The 25,567-nt window shown below is 42.0% G+C and overlaps 1 protein-coding gene across 2 annotated transcripts in view; it reads right to left on the bottom strand.

Annotated features, from left to right (window-relative positions):
- The window catches only part of LCP1 (lymphocyte cytosolic protein 1), a 200,284-nt gene that overhangs the window by 79,240 nt on the left and 95,477 nt on the right, over positions 1–25,567 (bottom strand). For both annotated transcript variants that reach the window (XM_069205396.1, XM_069205394.1), the window contains 2 exons: positions 4,514–4,679; positions 712–854 (listed from right to left, as the gene is read on the bottom strand). In XM_069205396.1, the coding sequence (XP_069061497.1) occupies positions 712–854; positions 4,514–4,679 (309 nt within the window). The remainder of the gene's footprint in view (positions 1–711; positions 855–4,513; positions 4,680–25,567) is intronic.

Raw genomic sequence — 25,567 nt, 5'->3', positions numbered from 1 at the left:
ATACTACTGCAATAGAAAGAAAAAGGTAAAATCAGTGTTGGTTATCTCCTCAGAAAGTTAAGTAAGGAAATGCACTTCAAGAAGCAGAAACAATAAGTCTTATAAGAATCTCCATTGTGAAGTAAGTTAACCTATGACTTTCTTTCTAGATTCAGAAGAATACATAGTTGGACTGCGAAGAGGCCATATAGTAGGCAATAGGACAAAAGCCTATCATAGCAACTGTAAAAGAATCAAAGTGCCATAGTCTGATTCGCAATCATTTGTTCACCAAACTGCTAGTGGTAGTGAAAGTCACCTCCTTTGACCCTTGATAACTTTACATGGTTGATCACAAGTCCACTTATTGCCCTTTAGCAGTCAACTGTTTGATGCTGATAGGCAATGGACAGGATAAAGAATTTAAACTACAAGATTTACATGGAGATATTAAAACTATGCTGACTTCCTGTACATGCCACAGCACTAATGCCCCTTGGATCAGACACAGAAAGTACAGACAGAGCAAAGACTAACCAAAACAAGTCAGGTATGTCAGGTGCTACCCATTGCGAGTCCTGAATTGATGGGCTGGTTGAGGATTTGTTACAAGCACCAACACTAGATATCTTCAGGCTCACCCCAGAATATTTTTAACATCTTCATATTATCAATGTGACTTCACAGTGATACGGTAGAAAGATGATATTTGGCCCTAGTTGCATTATTTACCTTAATATCTGAACTAAAGTTGTTAATCTTGTTGCAGCCAGCATTCTCAAGGTGATAGTTGGCCCATCTAAGGAGCAGTTCTTCCGGCGACAACTTCATCAGATCCTCAAGACTCTCTCCATCTCTCAGTAGGGCTATTAAGGCTGGAATAGAAGAAAAACAAAAAACGCAAACGTCAATATGTCACTGTGTGATTTTTCCTTTAGAACTAGCTGAATCATAGAAGTGCCTGCTAGTGTACCATATAGGTAAATAAGGTGGATTGAAAGGGTGGGTGAGTTGAAAGGGTGTATACATTGTAGCCCAGCGATTCTCTCCCTTACATCACATTGTCAAGCGGACCATATATGTTAGTTCTATGTCTTTTTTTATCAATGTTAGCAATTTTAGAGTTTGCTAGCCCTTTCAGACTTTCTCACTCATAACAGTAAGAGTGATAAATAACTACAAAAGGTGACATGACAGCTATTAAGTGAAATGTTCTCCTCATTAAAAAAAATGTATCTTGAAGTAAAACATGCAAACGCACGGGACCTATTCTGCACTATAAAATTCATTTTTACAGAGCTGAAAACTTGCCCTTCCTATTGAGCCTGGAAGAGACTGGACACGTCAAACAGGGGTGTGACCGCAACATGTGATGTTTGCACTAATTAATTATATAGACATGAGTTGCCAGATGGCCATTTTTACGTGAGTGTACCCCTTCTTTAGCCAAAGGTATTATTCACAACATTTCTCACATGAAGCTGCTGTTCTGAAGGAAACAGAGTGGGCTCCTCATTTGAAGGATATTTACCAAGAACTGACAAATGACTTCAGGCCTGATTTAGAACTCTGCGGACACGTTACTCCGTCATTACCGTGATGGATATCCTGTCCCCTGAAATCTAAATCCCATTATGATCTATAAAGATTTAGATTCCAGCGGATGGGATATCTGTCGCCGTTGTGACAGAATAACCCGTCAGCTGAGTTCTAAATCAGGCCCTTTTTGTTTTGGATTCAATTTCAACAAGCCCCAAATGTGGTGGTTTGCTGTACTATGCTCATAATGAGAAAATAATCAAAAGTATGAACTAAAAACATCTTCTGAGTGAAATTGGGCAAGTTGGCAACTCTGTCTACTGACTCATGAAAATGTATAGAGATATTGCATCCCTTCCTAAATAACATGACCTATTGTGCATGTATACAGTACATGGTCACGCTGAAGGGTCTTTTAAAACTATTAAGATCGTTGTCGTTATCCAGCTCAGTGGTACTGTTTTATAAAGTTCAGGAGGATGAACAATCTCAGTGGATGAGCCCAGATTCAAACATGTCAGTATGTGTCAAATACAAATTCCTTCACGTTAGTATGTATTTGCTAGATGGCAAGATTTTGAAAGGTATTTTACCCAACTGGGTTGGAGACATTCTTACTTTTGCCATTTGCACAGGAAAATCTGCAACATACAGATTAAAGAGAAGGGTAATTAAAATGCACCTCTCTTTCAATCGGATACCAATAAAAAAATTCTGGCAGATCCCTGTTTCATCAGGCAAAGCCTGACCCAAGCCAGGCCTCTTAAATTCTTAATGAAATAAAGATTAATATAATGTTCTATCGTGCTCATCTTATCTATAGAATGACGCAGGTACCTTCATCAAACAGATGACCAGAATGCATAAATGCATCTAGAAGCCGTCATAAAAAGATGTCCTGTTTTGCAAATAAATATAAGGCCAAGCTCTTATCTATGGCTGTGCAACCTTTCGGTAATTTATATATGAAGCCAGGCAAATATTGGTTTCAGTTAGGAGATGACTAAATAGGAGTTTAGCAACAAACTTCCCAAAAAATTAGCACACACTACAGGAATAATTTGAACATGAGTGGCTGCTATTTTAATCACATGTGCTTTTTGTACATTATTTTGCTTTTTTTGTGTGCTAGATGTGAGGTGGCATTTTGCTATAAAACATAGCACTAAATCATGGTTTCACATTTTGCATAATTATGGATAATTCTGTGTCATGTTTTAGAAATTTTGTGTAACTACGGAAAAGCAAATTATATGAATGTTGCACACACCTATTTTTAATGTGCTTTTTACAGAAAGATACATGTACCATCGCTGGAATATGCTGCATATCTGAATTCATAAATTAATTCAGATCTATTTCTGTTGCAATTATAAACCTCAGCTAAACTACTATTTTGTTTGGTTGGAAAAGAGTATTATGTAGTGAGGAGCTCTGTTTTGAATTTAATTTGAGAAAGTTTAGTGCCATCCATTTACGTAAGGTGATAGAGTATAGGCCAAAATATCCTGTGTATGAGACATCTTTTGAATTAGTTAAGTTGAACAGCAACTGTGTATTACTGGCATCCATGTTAAATTGTATGCCCATGTAGCTCAGTAATGAAGCTAGAAGAAGCATGTCAACTTTAAAAAAGGAATAGTGATAGTGTGGATCCCTTGGGGACGTCACAGTGAACTCCGCATAAAGCTGATTTAAATGTAGGAAGAAAAGTAATCTGAGAATGATCATCAATGCTAATTTTCATCAGTCCGTCCACCAACAGTACATTATCAGTGGTGTTGAAGACCAATGAAAGATCTACCAAAACGAGTATGCCAACATCACCCAGATCAAACAGCCTCCAAAGATGAAGGAGAGGTATGACCAATAACTCTGTGCTACTGCACAGAAGGTGCAGAATGAAGGATGTCCTTGAAGAAGGAAAAAATAGAGTCTCAATGATATGTCCCAGATACAGCAAACACAGATAGATTGGTAGTTATTTGGATATTTGGGCAAGAAAGACGACTTAGGTGATAGTTTAACCATTGTTGTTTTCTACTGCTGTGATACAGTGCCCTGATTTATTGAAAGGTTGAGTGATGTGACAATATTAGTAATTACTAATGGGAATTACAGTTTTATTCTGTAAGTAAATATAACCTGCAGGCTTCGTTATGGGTAATTTCCAAGAAGAGAGTCGGCTTATTCCAGAACCTGCAGATACTACAGGTATGCAGGATGGTTTAGTGCTGTTGAAGTGTAATTGCAATATTTACCAGAATATCACAAAAATTTATAAATGTATCAAAACTGTGGTTTCCCACCTAATCATTGCTGTCATCACTAATGGTCGACAACCATTTTTTGTTTAAATATGTTTTTCGTTATTGACACAGTGGCACATCCAATTTATATTGACAAACCAAACAAGTATCAGCTATCCTCTATGGTCACTGCTTGGGTGAGGGGGCATTTCTGACACTGCCCACTTCAGTAACCAAAGCATACACTCTTCCAAGATGGCTACAAATATGACAAGATCCTCGTCTGTGCTATGAAAATCAATTTTAACTTGGACTTTGTTTTGTCTATTCTCTATATCTGCATTATTCTGTGGGCTCTGCCACATCTCTATCCAACGGGGAAGGGGCATGTGATAGTGGGTGTTCTAATGGGTGCCATCCACATCATCTCTTTGTCATATTCCTCCTTTCCTGCTGAGATTAGTTTTCTGGTCCCAGATAATCCAGCACACAACCTCCTACTCCAGGCGCTCTTCTGCTTTTTTCTCACACATGCAAGGTAACCTCATCTTGGTCGTTGGAAGTGAACCTATGAGGTCTAGCTCACTCTCCGAGACACAGTAGCATCTTACCCCGACAGATCCTCTCCCCAATAACGGATTTTAAAATACAAATATGCAAAACCAATTGTGTGTCCTTAAATAACTAACCCCTAAAACAGCACAGTTCCTTAAGAAAATACTGCATATTACATGAACGGAACCCACCTTCGTTTCTGCTGAGCTCTATGTCTGCAAACAAGCCAATTTTGATCACTTGCCACAAAAGGCCCAAGACCAGATATGGTTTCCCCTCTTTCAGGTCTTCTGCCCCAATATTTACCACATGGCATCCAATAGCTGAGGCAGAGTTTAAAGCCAGATTCAAATTTTCCTGAAAAACAAATCAAGTTATAAACCAAAGACAACCAGGTTTCACATTGTATATAACGGTAACATACACTAAATATAGATGTTTCATGCTTTAATCATTTCACACTCATGAGCACCCGGTGCACACATATGCACGAGCACCCACTCTCTTTATCACAGGAACTGATGAGCCCATACATATGAGCATGCATCCAGTACAGAAATGTTGTTGTGCATAAATTATTCCAACATTTGCTGGAATATGAGACCTCTGACCAGCAGTGAGAAATACAAGTCTCTTCCTTTCATAGTTGGTAAATATCTGAAGAAACACTTCTTCTCAGGAAAGTTAAATCTGCCAAATATTGTAGAAAAGAGAGGTATGTTCCTAATTGATCATGATCCGAGGGTAAAGATGGAAGGTACGTCTTAAGAAGGGGTACTTACATTACATAAAATAATATACATTCCATGAGCTGCGCCTCCTAAATCTCTTGTGGGTGCCCATCATAGTCTTGAAAGTAGAGTAGATAGCTCACTATTTCCACGTGAAAGACAGGCAACAAATCTTCATACAGAGAGACTCACAGGACTATGGTAAATTACCTTCTCGTGTTAGATAAATAGAGAAGAGCAAATGAGTTTAAATGTATGTATTAACTGAAAATTGTTTATTTTCCGGGTTGATTTCTAGGCATTTTATTTGGAGAATAAGTACTCAGAAGCGAATGTGTGAATGGAAAGACATAAATAGTTTTTTAATTAAGGGGACGAGGTGCTTCTTGGTCCACTAACACCCCTTGCACCTGAGTAATAGCTGGGAGATCAGCCAGAAACATGCATGTCTTTGGGGTGCATTCAGAGTACTGTTGAACAACTCTTCCCTGTGTGTTACTCTATTTAGTAAGGAATGACAAAATGCTTCAAAATAAACATTGATATAAATACAGAATAGTCATGCATCTCTCTGTGCAACTGACATTCACACGGAAATAACAAACTCTCGACTGGATTTTCAATAAGAGAACATATAGCAACCGACATTCCTCCTTCATACTGCCCCAGTGTATCACTTGTGATACGATGTACCCCCGTCTGCAGTAGGAACAATGTCTGCCCTCTTGACATCAGTAGACCATCAGACATCAGAGTGGCCACAGCTTGTTATTTTTCTTGCTTACCTAGCGGAATTAATTTACAAACGTTTATAAAGTAATACACTGTCACTTTCAGGTCTCTGTGGAAAAGAACACTGGGTAGCAAAAGTAGTTGCCACTGAAACCGAATATTTTCTGAGCCTCTAGAACTCCTTCTCCGGATTACTCACTAGCACAATAGTCGCAACTCATTGCCTCTCAAAACAGAGGTATGAGAGAAGCTCAAATGAAGTTCTGCTACTTTAAGGTTTTACAAGACTGGCACAATCATGCCTATTTTTTAAGGGTGGAAGCCGCTCATGTCTGGGAAATTATTGTTTAATTACCTTAATCTACACTGAGGGCCAAGTACTATTGCAGGTTTGCTTTTAAATGACCTTTTAACCTGGGCATCTGACAACCACATTATTCTTGCTAATCAAATTGGCTTTGGAAAAGGAGCAGGGGCAGCAGCCAATATTTTCACATAACCAGAAAAACCAACCTCTCTATCTGTGTTTTGCAGATTTTACATCTGCTTTTGATAGATGCAGTGCAACCATCTTTCGGAAAAGTTAACCTCCTAGGGCATACTAATAGCAATACAGGTGTATACACAGATACCTGGATCAGGGTGATGATTGGGGATCGCTCCTTTTTGTCCAGGAAAATAGAGACGAAGCAAGGGCTCAAACAGGACTGTGTGCTTGCACCATACCTGTTCAACCTCTTCTTATCAGATCTAACCCCAACTTTAGACGGAGTGAATGCACATTCCCCGAAACTAGGAGACATGTTTATCTCGAATCTGCTTTATGCAGATGATATGATACTCCTAAGTCAAAAGAAAATAGGCCTGCGGCTTATTGACAGGCTTTTGCTGTATTCAGAGGCAAATGGAATGATAGTTAATGAAAGAAAAACTAAAGTCATGGAAATTAGTAAAAATATACAGAGATCTCATAAATGGCAAGGCCAGCACTTTTGCAAAGTTCACTGTCTGCTTTGTAGAACATTGCAAGGATGCTGGTGCATCTTGTGCACTACAGATTGCCTCTGGCTCTATTACAAGCCAGAGACAATGCTGTACGCCCTTTCCCACTGGACCAGCAGGTGAAAACTGAAGTTTCCACCCGGCAACCTCCTCATCGGGATTTCGGCTGACAGGCTTTTCTGTCCTCCGAAATCACAATGAACCCTTATGTGTAGGTTGGGTGGGTTTGGTGAAGAGAATACCATACATTTGATTTGTCTCTGTAAAGGTCTGTTAGGTGGGAGGAAGGTCCTGTTGAGGGTCCCTTTTAAGCAGAGAGGTATTCACACTTGTAGACAAACGGTGAATAGCTGCTTTAAAACAGCTGATACTATTTTAAATTCTAAGGTCACAAAATATTTGCAACAGGCGTCATAAAAGGTGCATGATTGCGACCACCGAGTAGCTTACGGGGCTGTAGGGTGATTAGGCTTACTGCCCTCCTGCTGCTATCAAAAATGAGTCGGCTCGGAGTTAAGTATACAATCTTTTTAGTGGATGGGTGTGGTATAAAATTGTAAATAGTTTTCCATCCTACAGGACTGTAGCAGCAATGGTCACTCCCCTGCAAGTTTGTGCTTGTGTAAGACACTAGAGGTATTCATATTGTTTGATATAAAAGAACTTATTACTTAGGCACTTTCACACCCTGCACTTTTTATTTGTTGTACGGTAGGTCGTGTGGAAATATCATATGGATTGCATTAGTATAGTATGTGTTTTTATATATGTATTTTAATAATGGTGTAATGGTTTTAATTAGCTTTGCATTTGTTTTCAAATTAAAACTTAAAAACTTCAAGACTGGCACTGGTCGCCAGCTAAATTACACAGTGCATGATTGAAACCCACATCGAATTGCTGGCAATATCATGACCCAGTCTGCAACATGCTACACATTCTCTGATCTTGCCCTCAAGAATATTGGGGATGGGGTTGATCGCATTACACAACACACTCTTGGCTACACTGCTTCCCTCCAAGCTCTGCAGGCGATCCTGCATAATACATGAGGATTGCCAACTCTTACCTCGCACAAATTTCACTGGATTGCCTACATTTTGTTGGGGCCAAGCTCATGAACATCAATTCACCTGAATGCCGGGGGTAGCGGAAGTGATGTCACATGCCATTTGACCTTTACTCACACATACATGTTTACATATATTCACACATTCACTCATAAGCATGCTCTCTTTCACATAAACACTCTCACCTGCACACATGCACACAGCATACATTTAAAAGCATTTTTTACTTACACCTGCTCCCTGAAATTGTGATATTGCACCCAATTATACTCCATTCTTTATTACACTAATAGAAAAAAATGTAACATTATTCACTATTAATGTAAAACAAAATGACAGAAAGCAAGAAAAGTGGAGCCCCAACCGACGTCCATAAGGACAAGCTGCCTATTTGTTACTGACACTGATTTTTTCACCTCTGAGGCCAGGAGTTGCAAAGGCAGTGCTAGTGGTTGCAAGGGGAAAGCCAAGGGTTGCAGCTGCAACCCCTGGCAACCTCTAAATGACGTCCATGTGTATACTTCGTTGGTGGTCCTCGCCCAATATCCCGACGCAGAAAGACTGGCTGGAGAGTGTGACACTCAATGCTGCACATGAACATTTGATCTATTGGTTGAACATTCATTAACACATATTTGCTGACAGATGGAGTTCCCTTACTGTACTGTACAACAGCCCTATTTCCAGACTTCAGACTTTTTCTTGGTTTCAGGCTGGTATTGGTTCTTCTTGGTTCCCTTTCAGCTATCAACACACCCTAAACTCTCTTAGACTTGTTAATAAGATGTCTGCAGGCAAACAATGTCGCACAGAGTGCCACCAGTGCTAAGGCCAGCCCTGGACACAACTAAAGTGCATTCATCTTGAAAAACTAGCATCTGCTCAGGGACTCTTTCTTCTGGTTTGATCCAAAAATCCTACACACTCAAAGAACAGATTTCTTACCTCTGGTAATGCTCTTTTTGGTAGATATTTTATCTAAACACATATTCCTCATCTTAGAATAGATGCCAAAACAGTACCTTCCCTAAGGGGAGAGAAGGTGGAGTGGACTCAGACTAAAAAGTCTTGCAGAACAGAGCAGGGAAATTGCCCTTCCCATCAGACCTGTCTATCAAGGCAGCAGTGCTTTGTAAATGTATGCACCACCACCCATGTCCCATTCTGGCACATATCGATGAAAGGCAGTTCTTGTGCCAATGCAGTGGACAGCCTTAGCCCTAGTGGAATGGGTTCTAAGACCTTTCCAGGGGCTGCTTCTTGGCTAGTGCTTAGCAGACCTTAATTCAGAAGACTAGCCACCTCAACAACGTCCTCTTCTCCACTGCCTTCCCTTTCTTTTCTCCAGAGAACCCCCTCAAAACTCTCATTGTCCACTAGATGTTCCTTGATATGATCTAAGTAAAAGCTTAGAGACCTTTGGGGTCCAACTGGTGGAGCCTCTGTCCTTTTTCAAGGGGAGACAGGGAACATAGAACAATGGCAGAGCGATAGATTGCTCAAAGTGGAAGGATGTCACAACTTTAGGTATGAAGGTCTCCTGAGTCCTCAAGACATGTTTGTCATGGGGAATAGGAGGTGTAGGGCAGTTGCTCTGAAACTGTTTGCAGTTGACTCATGTGACAATCTGACATAATAGCAATGAGGACACAGTCTTTAAAGTCAGGAGACACAGTGAGCATCTGTGCATCAGTTCAAAGGACGTACACATGAGGAATCTCAAGACCAAGTTAAGATTCTATTGTGACATTACAAATTGTGTGGTAAGAAAGCAGTGTAAAACATTTAATGAACCTTCTTATAACAGGTAATTTAAGCAAAGATGACTGGTCTAGTAATGTAGTAGTAGTAGTAGTAAAGATTTATTGTTTAGCCGCTTAGAACCATAACAATGTGAAAAAAAAATGAAAGAAGTTTTAGAATGCATTCAAATTGTTAATAAGGTGTCATTAGCAGTTTGTTAGTTTACGCGTGGCCATATTACTTATTTGTAAACTTCTTCCTGATGCATATAAAACACATTGTGCTAGCTAAATGGAGCTGTCCGATCCTCATAGCAGTTTATTTGTTTCTTAAAACATAACTCATTCTATTTATAGTTCAAACATCTCTTAGTACCATTAAAGTCTGATGTCAAGGGTTTAGGAAAGAACGTCACCTTATAGTGTCGCCCATACTTCTCAGTGTCCCACCCCTTTCCTGATGTGTTATTATTGTTATTTGTTTGTTTGCATAGTTGCCTGGGACCATTGCATGAACAGATGGCACAGCCTTGCATGAAACATTTTTCACTAAAGTCATCTAATGTTTTTTAGAAGTCATTAGGCTCATATTTCCTTCTAGTTCATTGATTTGAGAACCAGTGTTGGCCCGCTTAGTCGCAGTGGCAGAGGTCTTATACCTGAGGGACCATATAAGAGGTTGAAGGAGGATGGTGCTGCTGTGTTGAATGCTGCTTTTGTGTACCAAGGAGAGAAATTTCACTGGGGCGCAGTTCAGTTGTAGGTCCCCAGGTTCAAAACGCACCATCACTGCTTCCCTCCTTGTCCGTAGGCCTCTTCCATTAAATTTGTTTTTAATAAGGCTTTTCTTTCTGATACAAGATTATCACATGAACAGAGGACATGTAGGAGGTCTTCAATGCCCTCACTGCCTAAGTGGTAGGTAGAGTCTGTCACGTCTCTCAGCCAGGGGACTGTATTTGGAGCACATGGTAGAAGCCCTTGCTGATGCTTTAAGAATTGCTCCTTTGTTTGCCTTGAGAAACTGAGGCCCAGGTATGGCTGTGGTACCAGAGACATGTAGGTGTACAGAGTCATACACGCATGAGATCTCCGTGAGAAGGCTGCTTTGTCCTCCAGCAGGGATTGGAGCCTGATCAATTTCTCAGCTGCTTATTTAAAGGCACTGTGTGGGATTGAGCTCCTCCATAGGTCAGTGAGCCCCGTCACCCTGAGTGAGTCATCCCAATGGACCATCAACGGAGAGGTGTTCTTGCGTTCAAGCTCCTGCCACAGATGGTGGTTAAGGGACTCTGAAGTGGTGCCTTGGGCTTTCCTCCATACGTTGATGTATGCACCACGTCTTCCCAAGGATTGATCCAGTAGGCCGAACTCCAGTCTCAGTTGGGTGGGGGAGGTAAATTTGGGAAGATTGAAGATCATCTGGTATACTTTGCTTACTGTGTGATTTAAGATTTCTGTTTCTCTGCCTCTTTGTACTTCACTTCCGTATGTTATTGTGGGCAAGAGTTTGGCTTTTAGTACTTGTAGGAGGGAGTGTATGAGGGACCGTTCAAGTGTACTTTTAGCCTTTTTAAAGATAGTGCTATTGCTAGGCCTTTTCCCATTATACCCTCTCTTTGATGGACAAAGTTCCCTGATTTGTCAATGGTGACACCGAGGTATTTGTATCTTTCTGTTTGAACAAGCTGTGTCATACCCCATTACCACACTCTTAGGGGCACCTTGGTTCTGATTGACATTGTGCGTGTTTTTTTGCAGTTCGCAGTCACAATGTTGGCAGGCGAGTAGTGTTGAGTGGCATTTATCAGCCTCTGGAGCCCTATTTTCGTGTGGATAATCAGCACAAGGTCATCCGCATACATGAAGCATGGTAGCGCCACGTCTCCAATTTTGGGGCATGCGAGTTTGTAAGAGCCAGTGAGCCTGCCAGGTCTGCTAAGTACAAATTGAAAAGTGTGGGAGCCAAAACACAGCCCTGGTTTAGACCTTTTGCTGTTGGAAGTTTCCTTGAGAGATCAATGCCTGTTCCCAGTTTTATTTAGACCCATGTGTCCGTATGAAGAGCTATTAACAGGTGTGAAAGAGGTTATGGAAGTCCCCAGTCTGGTAGCTTCGTCCACAGCAAGTTCCTTTCCACATGATCAAATGTAGCCTTAAAATCGACAAAACATTGGTGAAGCTGCAGTTTCTGTGTCTTAGCTTTGTAGATTAAGAGACCAATAGACATTTATGTTTGTTATGGTGACAGTTTGTTTAGAGAAGCCTGTTTGGGTCTTGGGAATTATTCCTTTTTCAACAGTCCATGCAGACAGGTGCTTCAATAGTAAACCTGCAAAATACTTTTCTTCGTTGTCTATTAGGGTAATCAGGCTATAGCTATTTTGGAGAAACCTGTTCCCGCTTTTTTAAAAAAGAGATTATGGACCCTTTCCAGGACTGTGGAATTATGGCGGTCTGGCTTATTTCCATGTAGAGCTGTTCCAGGATTTTTTGCCAAAAGGGGCTGTTGTGTTTGAAAATTGCAGGGGTAAGACTGTTGGGCCCCAGGACACCTTCTCTCCTGCCCTTGGCTAACTGGTCCTTTATTGTAACATTGTAAGTAAATGCTGAGAATGGAGTCTTCTCAGGGGAAGTATGAGGAAGGCCAGATTCTGCAGACTTTCTTTGTGTGGGTGGGCTATGTGGTGTCTGGATTGAAGGCTGGCAGTTGAAGTGGACTTCAAGATATTGAGTCCAGGCAGCTTCTGGTACATGTGATGTAATACCGCCATGTGAAGGGAGTTTAAGATTACATATTGTGTGCCAGAAGCGTGCGCTGTTGTTACTAATTGCATTTGAGTGTAGCTTGGCCGATAAGACTTCGCTACAATTCCAACTGATTGCCCATTTCAGCTTTTTTAGTGACTGTCTGTGGTGCCTTAACACTTTGCGCAGGTCTGGGTCCCCAAGCCTACCATAGATATGCCTTATGGTGGAGTTGATTTTCCTTTTTGCATCTCGAAGTGTAGTTCTGTGGACCTGTGGCAATTGAGTTGTTCCTGATGGTGCTGAGGGTTGTCTGGTGGTGATTGATTCCACAAAATTGATGTTTAGCTTAGTAGTTAGTTGTTCCCACTTCAGCACCTCACTGCTGTCATTAATTTCTAGTTCAGCTGCCAGATCCATTGCTGCTTTGGATAGGAGATCCACATTTGCTTGCCCACATTTTTTCCTGCTTGTAATTTGTGGTGTAGGAAGAGGTGAGTGAAATACTTGCGTTTTCCATTTTGGAGATCCTCCGGTTAATGGTTAGTTCCTGTAGGCAGTGATCACATTCACTCTAGTCTCCTAGGTGATAGGTTGCTACTTGGTCAAATATAATTTGTTGTAGAGGTTGTGGTAGAGAAGTATGTTTCAGCTGGTGGTGAGTCCTGCTGAAATCTGCTAGTCAGGGCTCTTAACTGTAGTTGTTCTAGGCCTTTGAGAAGTGTCCTAACCTAATTGTCAATGTGGGTCTCCCGTCTTTATTGGCCCCCTGTGTTGGGAGGCCCCAGGCACTGGAGAGAGCAATCACAGCTTTGTCTGTGGAGGCCCCAAGTAGATGCAGATTGACGTCACCTGAGACTATAAAGTCTAACTCCACTACTTATATAGGGTCTCAAGTTGTTCCACTAATTTGGTGGCATTGGGTGAAGGTAGGTGTTTACAAGAACTATTTCTGCTGTGGGCACATCCATAGAGGTGGTGATTGTTACAATGTTAGTAAAAGAGAGGGTGGAGACCAGAGGGGTGGCTCTGACAGACAGTGCTAGAGAGACGTACGTGTCCAGGCCACCCTGGGGGCGACCATACTTTGCCTTTCTGGTTGCTGGCATAAAGAAGCATGTGTAGTCATCTAAATGAAATGCTTCATCCAGCCACGTTTCCTGCATTAGTATTAAGTGAAAGGTGATGATGTATTAAATAAATTTGTGGTCTGAGGCTTTGGAAAGTAGGCCGTTCACAGTCCAAGAGCAAAGGCGGAGGGCAGTTGCAGTTATTAATCGTTCTTGAGATCCACCTTAAGTCATTGTAGGGTTGAAGTCATTGTAGGGTTGAAGATGGTCTTTTGATGTGTGCACTATGTGGCTCCGAGACTCGCCCATAGTGGTGGTGGAAGCACTTGAATATGGTGGTGAACAGCCCCGGGTGCTTTTGAGTATGGAGCGTGTTTCCCTAATCCGGGGTTCTGGTTTTGGTCCTGATGTTATTAGAAGAGTCGGGGAGCCAACCACACAGTGCATGGTGATACTGATGTCCCAGAGTTCAAAAGTTGCTTTTTCAGCTAGGATTGTTTGGGAAATTGATCTTGTCTCCCATGTGGCCTTAGTTGCTTCAAGGGCAGGTGTGGTGGTTGGGCGGATGAATTCTACTGCCAGGAGGTCAGTTGTGCTCAGGCTGCTTGTAGAAGGAATATGTGATAGAAGTCGGAAAATGTTTTCCCTATTCAGGATGTCGCCAGTGTCCTTAGAATTGTAATGTGGATCAAAATAAGTATGTTGGTGTTTGTAGCCTCTGGTCGAGGTTCCAGGTTCTGCAGTGGTTGTTTTGGCGGTCCTCCCCTGTCCTGACTCCAGCAGTTATTCCCTGCTTATGCATTTTGTGAAGGACTAGCTGGTATGCTAGTCACTCCCTGACCTTTCCTGTGATCCGGTGGGTGAAAGTCTGTTGACAGCGCAAGTGAAGGGTTCGAGTGTAGGATGACTATAATTTATTTGTATTGAATCAGCTGCAGTTTGCAAAAACTGCACAATTTTGACTGTTGCGGCAGTGCCCACCCACTCTCCTGGCGAAGAGGGATCGTTTATGGCCGTGATTCCCCGATTGATGGCCATATTTGAAAATGGATACTCTGTGTTCGCCATTGAGCCAGGAGGCCAGGTAGATGTGACTTCATTGCGGGACACATTTCCTGATGTTCCCAGTTTGGGGTCTGTTGCCAGTTTGGATGCCCAAGTGCTGATCTTTCCGTTCCCTACAAATTCCTCCTTGCGTCCTTTTCTCCTTTGGGCACATCTTTGCTTGGCGTTAGCTTTCACAGTGGAGTTGCCATCCGTGGAGCTGCCAGGTGATTGCCTGTTCCCAGGAGGTTGGGTGGTGGTTGTTATTAGAGCTGATGAGGGGAGGGCTACTGTTAAAGGTAATGTCTGGTTAGGCTTGTATTTCAGTTCCTCGCTCCGTGTTTCTAGTTCATGCGTTATGCTCTCAGGTGAGTCCCAGTTGATATTTGCAGAGTCATGAACTGTAGGGTTGGTTTCGATGAGGGAGAGTGTAAGGTGACTGGGATTGCCTTCTTTTGGAGATGCACAGAGGTGGCTAAGCATGGAGGGTAGCATAGATGGTTTGTCTTTTATTGACCCACATGAGTAGTTGGTGTGAGCGCTCGTGGGTTTTCTTGTGGCTGTGTGAGGAGGGATTTTAGGTCACCTAGTTTCCCGTCTATATCTGCTACAAAAACTGCCAATGTGTTAAAGAGGGTTAGCTGAACATCCATTATATCTGACTGGTAGTGAAGTGCTTCAAGTAGGAGCTGCATGGTTTTGAGTAGGGAAGGCCAAGTGCCGTCCGTATGTAAGTTGTGACAGTTCGCAACAAGATCTTGATCAATTGGTGTTTCAATACTCGTGTCAGTGCTGGTGTTGGTCCTGGTGCCATCCTTAGGGGGAAGTTGGCTTGGATATGGATTGGGGCTAAGTCAAGTGGCTGAAGGAGAGTCTTGGGAGTATGCGATCAGCATGTCCTTCCCTTTTTGCGTGTCTAGGTAAGATAGTGTTTCTTCATCCGTTGCTATGCTGCCCCCCTCTGTTTTTAGGTTTGGTGGTAGGGCTGGTAAGCTGGAGGCCTGAGTTGCAGCGTTCATTGCATTTTCTTAGGTGGCAGGGTCCGAATCCAGCATCATGACCTGGATGTCTGTGGACGGTTGGCTCTACTCATTGAAGGGCACGGGCTGAGCCTCTTCCATTCCACGTAGCATTGAAAGATTTTGGCAGGTCTTACTTTGATGAAGGGAAGCCCCCCTTTGGTCTGCCGGGACCTGCCGATGCTGCTCGTGGACTTCCGCCCTGATGGGTTGAATGTGCTGCCCTGTAGATGGTGAAGATATGCTAGGTTTAGCAGGTAGCGTGGGGTTTGAACTTGATGTAAGCCCCGTTGTAGGAATGTCATGCTGAGGTGGGCAGCTTTCAGTTGTTTTTATGGAGACTGAGAGTTAGAGTGGTGACTGTAGGCCCTGTATATGGCTACTGTTTGAAAAAAAGGTGGATCCGTCATTTGTTAGGAAGAACTTGGTGTAGATTTTTGGTTGACAGTCTGTGGTGCAACACTTTTTTAGTTGTTCCAGCCCGTGTCCAGCACTGGGCCTGGCAATGGAACTTTCTCCTTCCTGATCCATCTCTGACTCAATCTCGATGAGAGGTGACAGATCTGTGTCTGTGCCGTGTGGTGGCTGTCCGAAGCTTGGAGTCTCCTTTTCCTCTTCCCCATTGCTGTTTTTGTTTTGGTGGGGGGACACTTTCTTGTCTTGCCAGACCGCATGCTCATATGTTTCTCTTCCCTTCTTTGCCTCCTGGCAGTCCCTAAGGCTGTGCTGTTGGAGTTAGTGGAAGTGGTGCAGCTGATGGATTAACATCCAGCTGTTGTGACTGCCATGCTAGGTTCCCCAGATGCCGATGCAGTTGCTGGTAGATGAAAGCGCCATAGATACCACGACTGACAATGCTTAGGCAAGTGAGGCTCTCCAGACCCCCGCAAGCCGCCCCCACCCTAGCTGGGCTGCTTCTGTGGTTGACTGGGGCACACCCTTTACGGTGACTGAGTACAGTCGTCAACTAGCCTGCTGCCTGCCTCTCTGCGTCTATGAGGATTGACTCTAGTCGATGGCGATAGCCGTCCCCTGCGGCTGCAACGCTAAGGTTTTGGATGGTGAATTGGGTGGTCAGATGAATGGCACGATGATGCGATAGCATCCTGGTGAAGCGAATGTCCTGGATGAAGGTGGTGAGAACCTGATGTGCCTGATGATGCTCATGCACAAGAGGGGTAGCTTGAGGGGCACAAAGGACAGTCTGGGACAGACGCCAGACCAGGGGGGCAGGGTAGAAAGCGTGACCCCGGCACTCCTGTTTCCACCCTCCTCCACCCCCAGCCCTCCTCCCCCTTACCTCACTGACCTCCTGGTTGGTGCGGGGAGCTCAGGAGCAAGGTTGTAGGAGTGCAGGGGTGTGAGGATGTGGCGGGAGCTCAGGGTGCGAGGGTGGTGTAGCGAAGGTCGCGGCTGAGGCGGGGTTCCAAGCTGAGAGGGGCCAGACAGGGTCCTGCCAGGGTAAGAGGGATAGCGGGAGGGAGGGGAGCTGGGTGGTGGTGAACGGCAGTGTGGCCAGGCAGGGGGGTTGCGGGTGACAGTGGTGACAATGGTGCTTGTAGTGCTTATAATGAGTGGTATGGGTGGATGGCTGCCAATATATAAAGCCTGAAAGGGCTGACAAATAACCTTTTCTATTGCCCACTGCAAGGCCTTGCTTAGCTAAATATAGCACAAACATAAGAACATTTGACTGCTTCGTCTGCAAGGAGTCTGTATATGGGGCACAGCACCATGTAACAAATTTGTCCCAGTGCCTGTCATTAATGGATTTTGTGAAAGGGCATCTAGTAGCGAATATGACATCCATTATTTCATGTGGCAAATAAAAAGCAGTCAGTCTCACAAGGAGATGTAGATTGCATAGATAAGAAGAAAGAGAGGCTATGCTTAAAAGTTCAGTTAAATCATATATTATATTGCAAACCACTGTTCTTATTGAGCCCTATCTTTATTTGGATCATAAAAGTTCTAGTTGAAACCTTGGCCACTATCTGTTCATCATTCCACGAGGGAGCGCTTTTGAGTCTGTTGTTACTTCCTGTAGATGCGATGGCATCTCACCTCAGACACCACGCACTTTATACTGCTCTGTTCTTTTTATAACATACTGCGAAATTGTTTATACTCCCATCGTTTGCTGGCACTCATTTTACCCGCCTTGTTTTATTTGATGTCATTATCTGGTGGAAAGATGTGTTTTTATATGGCAATTGTTTTATCTGGTGCAGTGCAATTAAGGAGACGTTTATCGTCTACGTTATGCTTTTTGCCTGTATGTTTGTTTTTTTATAAATCAAATAAAGAATGTTTGATTGATTGATTGACTAATTCCTATCTTATTTTTAGTATAGTTTGTGGTTTACAATTATTTATTTGCATTTTTTACAGTTGAATTGGTAATTTGTGATTTATCAGTCCGTTTCTGGGTTTGTAGGGGATTAGGGTGCCAGTTTATAGAAAATAGTAATTATTGGTACTACTTACAATGAAAGTTTTAGCTCAATTAAAATGTTTTGATAATTAATTATGTCAGTTATTAAATTGTTTAGTTGTTATGTTATGTTTGTTGTTTTTTTGTTAATTGTTAATTGGCAGTTAAGTGTATTTAATGTCACATTTTCAAAGTTTGTTTTGTATGCATTATTTGTTTCATTTTCATAGCTAATTTAAAAGTAATAATGTTTTACTTATAACTTTCATTTTGTTTAGTTTGCTGGGGATTTTTGGTTAGCAGGTAGGGATCTGTATTTATGTTAAAAATTGTCTCGCCTTCTGTTCACATTGATTCAGCTGGAAGGCCATTTTCAAAGATTAAAGATGAATGAGGAACAGCAGATGCAGCATACCTTCTTTATTCACTATTGTATTGGTTTAAATTGTTCAGATATTTCTTATTAAGTTGATAATTCTAACTCCTATTATCGTCAGAAAAATGTTACATTTTTACTCCTATTATTTGCATATGAATTGCACAAAATACATTTAATCATTGAAATGTACCACAAACCATCATTTTGTGCATACTTTTTTGGGGTTTTGATTTGGACCCTTTTTTGTCTCCCACTTGGAATAGGAAGAGATTCTCTTAAACTTTTGTCAGATTTGAACCACTCCTATACTCTTTGCTTGACTTTTCTCCACACAGGTCACAGTTCCCTTTGGGAACTAGGGAAATCTTTCTTGGTGTGACCCACAAATTATTGGCTTCACATGACAGTAGGCTCGCACTGGACAAAAAGTGCATAATTAAAAAAAAACTCTTGTGTGCATGCACCAATGACACAGATTAATTCCTTAGCCACATCACATAGGCCCCATATTCTGACTGATAGGATGCACAGTAAAATGAAGGTCCAGGAGATGAGACACCCTACCCTCCAAGGAGAAACAATGTGAAAATACAGATACGATCTCTAGGAAGGCTGGGTACAGAAATATTATGTACCTCAGTTACAACTGCAACACATTTAGGGGCATATTTAAGAGCCCCTAGCACCATTCTAATGCCACATAAGTGTCATTTTTTTAGCTAATGTGGCTTTAGAAGGCCAAAAACGCTGCACTATATTTACAAAGTGGTGGAATGCATGCATAATGTATGCAAAGGGGACGATCCCCCGTTGGGGGGGGATGGTGGGGAACATTGGCGCAAATAAATCTAACAGATTTCTTTGAGTCATTTTTTTCCCGTCACTTTTAACGCCTGCTTAGAGCAGGCGTTAAAAGGAGGCTTGCATTGGTTACAATGTGCCTCTTGAGGCTTTGTGCGATTATCATCCAAATTTTGATGCTAATCCTGCAAAGCACCAAACTAGTATAAAAAATTCTGTCACTAGTCCCCTAACTATCGCCATGGTGCACCGTATTTTAAATAAGGCGCACACAAGGTGGCGTTAGGGGGCGCAAAGGGGCACAAGAAAAATTGTGCTGCACTGTGTGCGGCACACTTTTCCTAAATATGCCCCTTAAACTTCTCATTCTCCCATTGCTCCTCCTCTAGATTTGAAGGACGACTGTATTAGATTGCTCATGTAACTACTCTTTGGGACCACTTCCTATGACCATCTACCTTACGTCTTAGAAGTCCAAGTTGTGTCTGGTTGAAACAGGACCTCTCTTCTCATTGCTGCAAAACAGAGAGGCAGCACCTTCCCTTTTCTTCAAAGCTGCTTTGCTTGTAAGAACCACTTCACAGCTTCCTTTTTATTTTTTGAACTTTCTCTGATGTTCTGCTTCTGCCATCTCATTCCACAGTAAAGTTGACCATAAGAAACAGATTTTCTGGTCTAAAGCTGCAGAAGCTATTCTTTTTTGGTAATCAGATATTGAAGAGGAAATGGTGGAGCTCATATTTTTCTCTTTTCTTTTTTTTTAGGTCTAGCCTGGACACAGCATTAGATATTTTCCAGAGCCCATGCAATGAACAAAAGTAAACAGAGAGGGCTTTGGATCAGCCCCCTTCAGCCATTAGTTGCTTTGTCTAAGCCCCCATCAGTCACTGGTTGATAAAAGTGTCATTCGGATTTTGGATGAGTACACAAGTGTATTTTCATTCTACTGTCAAGTTTTTTGCTATCGGGTGCATTAGTCTACCTAAAGACTACGGGCCAGATGTAGGTAGCCTTTTGCGCCTCGCAAACGGCAAAAAACGCAATTTGCGAGGCGCAAAAGCCCTGCCGCAATGCAGAGTCACATTTTGCGAGTCGGTACCGACTCGCAAAATGTGATTCCGCCTCGCAAATAGGAAGGGGTGTTCCCTTCCTATTTGCGACCGCATCGCGATGTAGAGTTGATTTGTGACTGCGAAAGCAGTCGCAAACCAACTCGCAGTTACCATCCACCTGAAGTGGATGGTAACTCATTCGCAAAAGGGAAGGTGTCCCCAGGGGACCCCTTCCCCTTTGTGAATGCAAAAAAATATATTTTTTCAGAACAGGCAGTGGTCCTATGGACCACTGCCTACTCTGAAAAAAACAGAAACTAAATGGTTTCGGTATTTTTTCTTTTTGCAGCTCGTTTTCCTTTAAGGAAAACGGACTGCAACAAGAAAAAAAAAAAAAAGCTTTATTTAAAAACAGTCACAGACATGGTGGTCTGCTGTCTCCAGCAGGCCACCATCCCTATGAGTGCCTAGACTCGCTATGGGGTCGCAAACTGCGACCCACCTCATTAATATTCATGAGGTGGGTCTTTGCGACCCCATAGCGAGTCGCAGAAGGTGTCTGAGACACCTTTCTGCATTTCATTTTGCGAGTTGCAAATTTCCAACTCGCAAAATGAAACCTACCTACATCTGGCCCTACATCTTTTGCAATACATGAATGGTGAATCGCCCATGCACTGCAAAACCGTGCACTGCAACCAAAGTCTACTTCCAAATTACACCTGTCCTTGCTCTTATCTTATCTCCCGGTCCTAACAATACCCATACTAGTACTCATACTCCTATCATGGCTCCTAGTTCTACCTTCACTCCTAACCTTACTTTTTAACCCCTGTACTGAGCCCAAACAAGCCTATATTTATACTTGTACTCTCCCTCTTACCACCTCTCCTACACCTACCACTAAATCTTAACACGTTCTCATATTTCTCCTCCTACCTATTCCTAATCATAATTACTCCTACTCTTTCTCTTTCTACTCCTCCTAATGAAACACTCCTATTCTATTTCCTCTATTCTCCTTTGCCAAACATATCGTCCTTTGCACCTCAGCCAATCTTTTCTAATGTTTCTAACTCTTGTTTAATTTTCCATACTCTTCTTCCTATACTCCTCTCTCTAGTAATTCTCTTCTCACCACAACTCTTCATCACTTAGAGCTCAAGCCAAGCAAATGGACACTAAATAAAGCTGATAACTTGCTTTTATGATTTTTCTAAATCTAATATAAAAGACCCCATAGATACCAAAACATTTTAAGCCTCGTAAAATGAGTTATTCAGCTCTCTGGAACTCTTGGTAACCTGCAAGATACCTACAACATTCAACCCTAAAAAAAGGTTTCTGACAACAGATGCTAGCAACAAGGGTTTGGAAGCGACACTGTCACAGGGGGAAGAGGGTGAAGAGAAAATAATTGTCTTTGCTTCGAGATGTCTAACCACAGCAGAACCAACTATTCTGTAATAGAGAGAGAAGCCTTTGAATGTTACTGGGCAGTAAAACATTTTAAATTATTTTTGTGATGAATACATTTTACCATACACACTGACTATAAGCCCCTTATGTACATGTTTTCTAATAAGGGAGCTGAACGCAGTACCCCAAGCAGTGCCAAATGGAAACTGGCACTAGAAAAACTACTGTTTTAAATTAGATTATGTGCCAAAAGAGGAAAATTAGGATGCAGACTATCTTCCAAGGATACCTCCAGAACAAGAGGTGCAAGATGAACAAATGGATAGCCCTATTTTTAGCAGAACCATACCTGCAATGTCTGAATGTGAATGGAATGAGTACATGGACAAGCATTCCATATTTATTCAATTTAAGGATTTAGTTGAATGGTTGGCGTACAAGGTGCAGTGAACTCATAGAAGAGCTGACCGACTTTTGGGAAGTTAGACATGACCTCAACATCCAAGATGACAAAATATTCTGTAATGGAAAATTGCTCCACCTGAAGGGTTGAAGGAAACAATTGTTGACTTAGCTCATGAAGGATATCTATGCAGAAGCCTAACTAAAAATAAAATAAGGAATACATTTAGGTTCCTGAGAATGGACAAAAAGTAAAGAGCTGTGTTGTGCAAGAAGTGACAAAAGCAAAAACACAAGTAAAGCACCTCTGCCTCCTGTGGAGGTGCCATTTAGACCCCGGGATAAGTTGGCTTTAGACATAACTGGGCCCAAAGGAGGAATTGGAACATTTAAAAAACTCAATGCTAGTCTTAATAGACTAAAATTTGCATTGGATAACAATGAAATTGGTACATCGTACCACTGCTGCTATACTATTTGAATTCCCAAAAGACACCTTTAGTATTTTGGTTACAGACAATGAAGTTCAGTTTACATCCCAGGAAATTAAAGATTTTCTATGAATATTAAATAGTAAACATGAGAGAACAGCCGTGTAATCCATCGAAGCTAATGGCCTTGTGGAAAGAGCAAACCGTATGTTAAAGGACCATATACAATTAGCTATAGCAAATGGTCAGGATGTAGAAAAGTCCCTGTGTGATTGCATATAGTCATATCACACCTCACCCAAACTAATTATTGTGGTCTCCCTTTTTGTTTCACTTGAAGGTAGAGAGCTCAGCACTAAATCAATCCCTAAATGGTGTGAGCATGTATTTGTGGATCAAAACAAAGCCCATGAAAAAGTATACCAACATCAACTGAACTACAAGGATTGGTATAATAGGAAACATGGAGCAAAAGATCAAAGCTAGAAGATTTGTGATTGGGTACAATTATGAGGAAATACCGAAGACCATTCTAATCAGTTCAAATGCTATCTTCCCTCAACAGATAACAAACATCTATTGTAATGTAGTGAGATTGATAAATGGTCGAATTTGGAGTACAGATAAATCAGCAAAACACATGCCAAATTGAAGGTGCTAAGTATAGTCTACCAGTTGTCTCTTACATGCAATTATCAATAGGTATATATTGTAAGGCTTTTTGTACCTCATTACACATTGATGTCTCCCTTTCATCGGGATTTCATCGACAGACTAACGGTCAAACTGAAGAACTCTAACAGTATCTACGTTGTTTCTGTAATGCCACACAAATAACTGGTCTGATTTCGTTTCTTTAGCTAAGTTTTCATATAATAAGATGCTGCATAGTACAACAGGATCAACACCTTTTTTTGCACCTACGGCTTCCATCCCAAAACCTTTCCCACTATACCTCGTGAGCTGCCTCCTGTTCCTGTGGTTACATCATCTGCTCGGCGACTCTGCCATATTCAGGACCTGATCCATACCACTCTTTCACAAACTATGAAAAAGAAGGGCTGATAGCTGACGTTGGGCGGCACCATCTTACCAACCAGGAGACAAGGTACGGCCAAATTTCTGCCTTTTCATTTTTCTCAAAACAAATTCAAACCCCGCTTTTATGGTCCTTCTTTCTTCAATTCATGCACACCGTTTAATTTGAAGTTTTTCCTCTCTTTTTGCTGACAAGCCTCGGGGAGGGGGCCTACTATGATGCCGCGGACTACCATATCACTCTGTAATCAATCTATCTTCACAAAAGTTCTGTATTTTTTCCCTTCATTTGTTTTAACAGATGGAGGTGTGTTATAATGTTATGTCTAAAATTACAAAAGGTATAGTGAGTTAGAAAATTATCCTAGTATCCCTTCCCTTCCCAAATGGAATGTTCCCCTCCCCTCTGTGCCTGTTAGATAGAATCATCCCTTGAAAGACAGTTTAGAACATTGATGGTTTGTGGAGATTGCGGCGTGAGGAGAGCTTTTGACTGTGAATAAATAAGCCTCAACTACCATCTCGCCTGTCTCATTGATGAATCTAAATTGCACTACTGATCTACTTGCAAACTGATTGCAAAAGTCGTGCGTTATTTACAGGTGAAAGAGTATGATGCACGGAGTTCACCCTGACGATGGATGAACTTAGAGTGAAAATATGTTTTGCTTTTCTGTTGTCATTCCCTCCCCACAGAAGACATTGATCATAATCATAATCAAAGGTGCTAAAAGTTTCGAACGAATATGAAAACAAATGAAATGCTCCACTTGTCAATGGAAAGGAGATGATCAAAATTTTAATGCCATTCTGGGCAATGTCAAATATGCCAATGCTTCAAAACAGGACACTAGTTGGGGGGAGAGAATATTCTCAAAAGTTTTTGTAAAGCTTGGAGGTTGGAGTTATGGTGATAGCTGAGCAGGAGATCGACATTGAAGCCCAGAATCCGAAAGCTTATTCTAGTACCAGTTAGCAGACGGGGCAACACATAGATAATATGAAGTAAGTTAATTGAGTAACAGGGCAAGCAGTGATAGAGGCCTTTGTCACAACTATGAAGTACAAAGCATGATCATTTAGACAAGACAGTGAAATAATTTTTGGACATTTCTGATAATCCTTGTCTGGTAAAAATGACAGAAATACCCTAAGCTATACCATTTTTGGTATCTTTCTGACTGTCTTTAAACTGGAAGGCTCTCTGAATTGCTCTTAGTAGCAATGATCCACGAGGAAACAGTGACCGGTTTCCAGTGTCGTAAAAACATGAATGAGAGCTACCTAGTAAGGTTCTGCAAGCGCTACTCTTTGCCATGGCGTCCTCAACTTCTAAGGACATGAACTTTGAATATTAGTAACACTCAGCGGCGGCTCCTCCATTAAAGCCGAGGAGCATTCCCCCCACCCTGGCCAGCAGAGCAAAACTTGAAAATTAAATGATAATAAAACAGGTTTATTATCCTTTTTTTTTTATCCGACCGAGTCTTTGGGTCATCATCCTGATGACAGGCATGGAGGAGGTGTGATGACCAAACCGACATGCCCACTGAGATGCTCCAACCCAGCTATGTTACCGGGTTGGAGACAGCAGGCACAAGCTCCCAGTCCCCGTGGGAGCGCAAATCCATTCCACTCAGGCCAGTCCTGGTGCTTCTGTCATGCTGCCAGCAGCATGAGGCTAGCATCTGGATTGGTCATATGGGAGATAAGCTGCAGTGGAGCTGGAGGAGCAGCAGAGTGGCGATGTGTCGGAGGCAGGTGAGTTTTTTTTTGGCATTTTTATTGTCGTCCCCACCCAACCACTTTTCCTTGACATCGGTCGCTACTGTTAACACTTGAGGAAGGACTGCTGTTGAATGAGCTCACTCATAGTGTTTGTTATCTCAGCTTTTGGCGCAAGACAATCACTATTCCTCCAAGGCATTCTTGCAACCTGCTAGTTTCTCATGGGTAGTACAGACCTTTCACATTTGATGCAACCTACTGGACTAGTGGATGTGGCTGGAAGACGGAATCAGTCTACCACTGTGTGTCTAACTGCCTGTAACACACATGCCACAATGTGATATTTTCAATCACTTAACATCAAAAGTGATTTGGTCAGATTATTTTATTGATGGCAAGATAC

The sequence above is a fragment of the Pleurodeles waltl genome, chromosome 8, assembly GCF_031143425.1.
Source record: "Pleurodeles waltl isolate 20211129_DDA chromosome 8, aPleWal1.hap1.20221129, whole genome shotgun sequence".
Taxonomy (NCBI): Eukaryota; Metazoa; Chordata; class Amphibia; order Caudata; family Salamandridae; genus Pleurodeles; species Pleurodeles waltl.
This window is presented reverse-complemented; position numbering and strand designations above follow the sequence as displayed.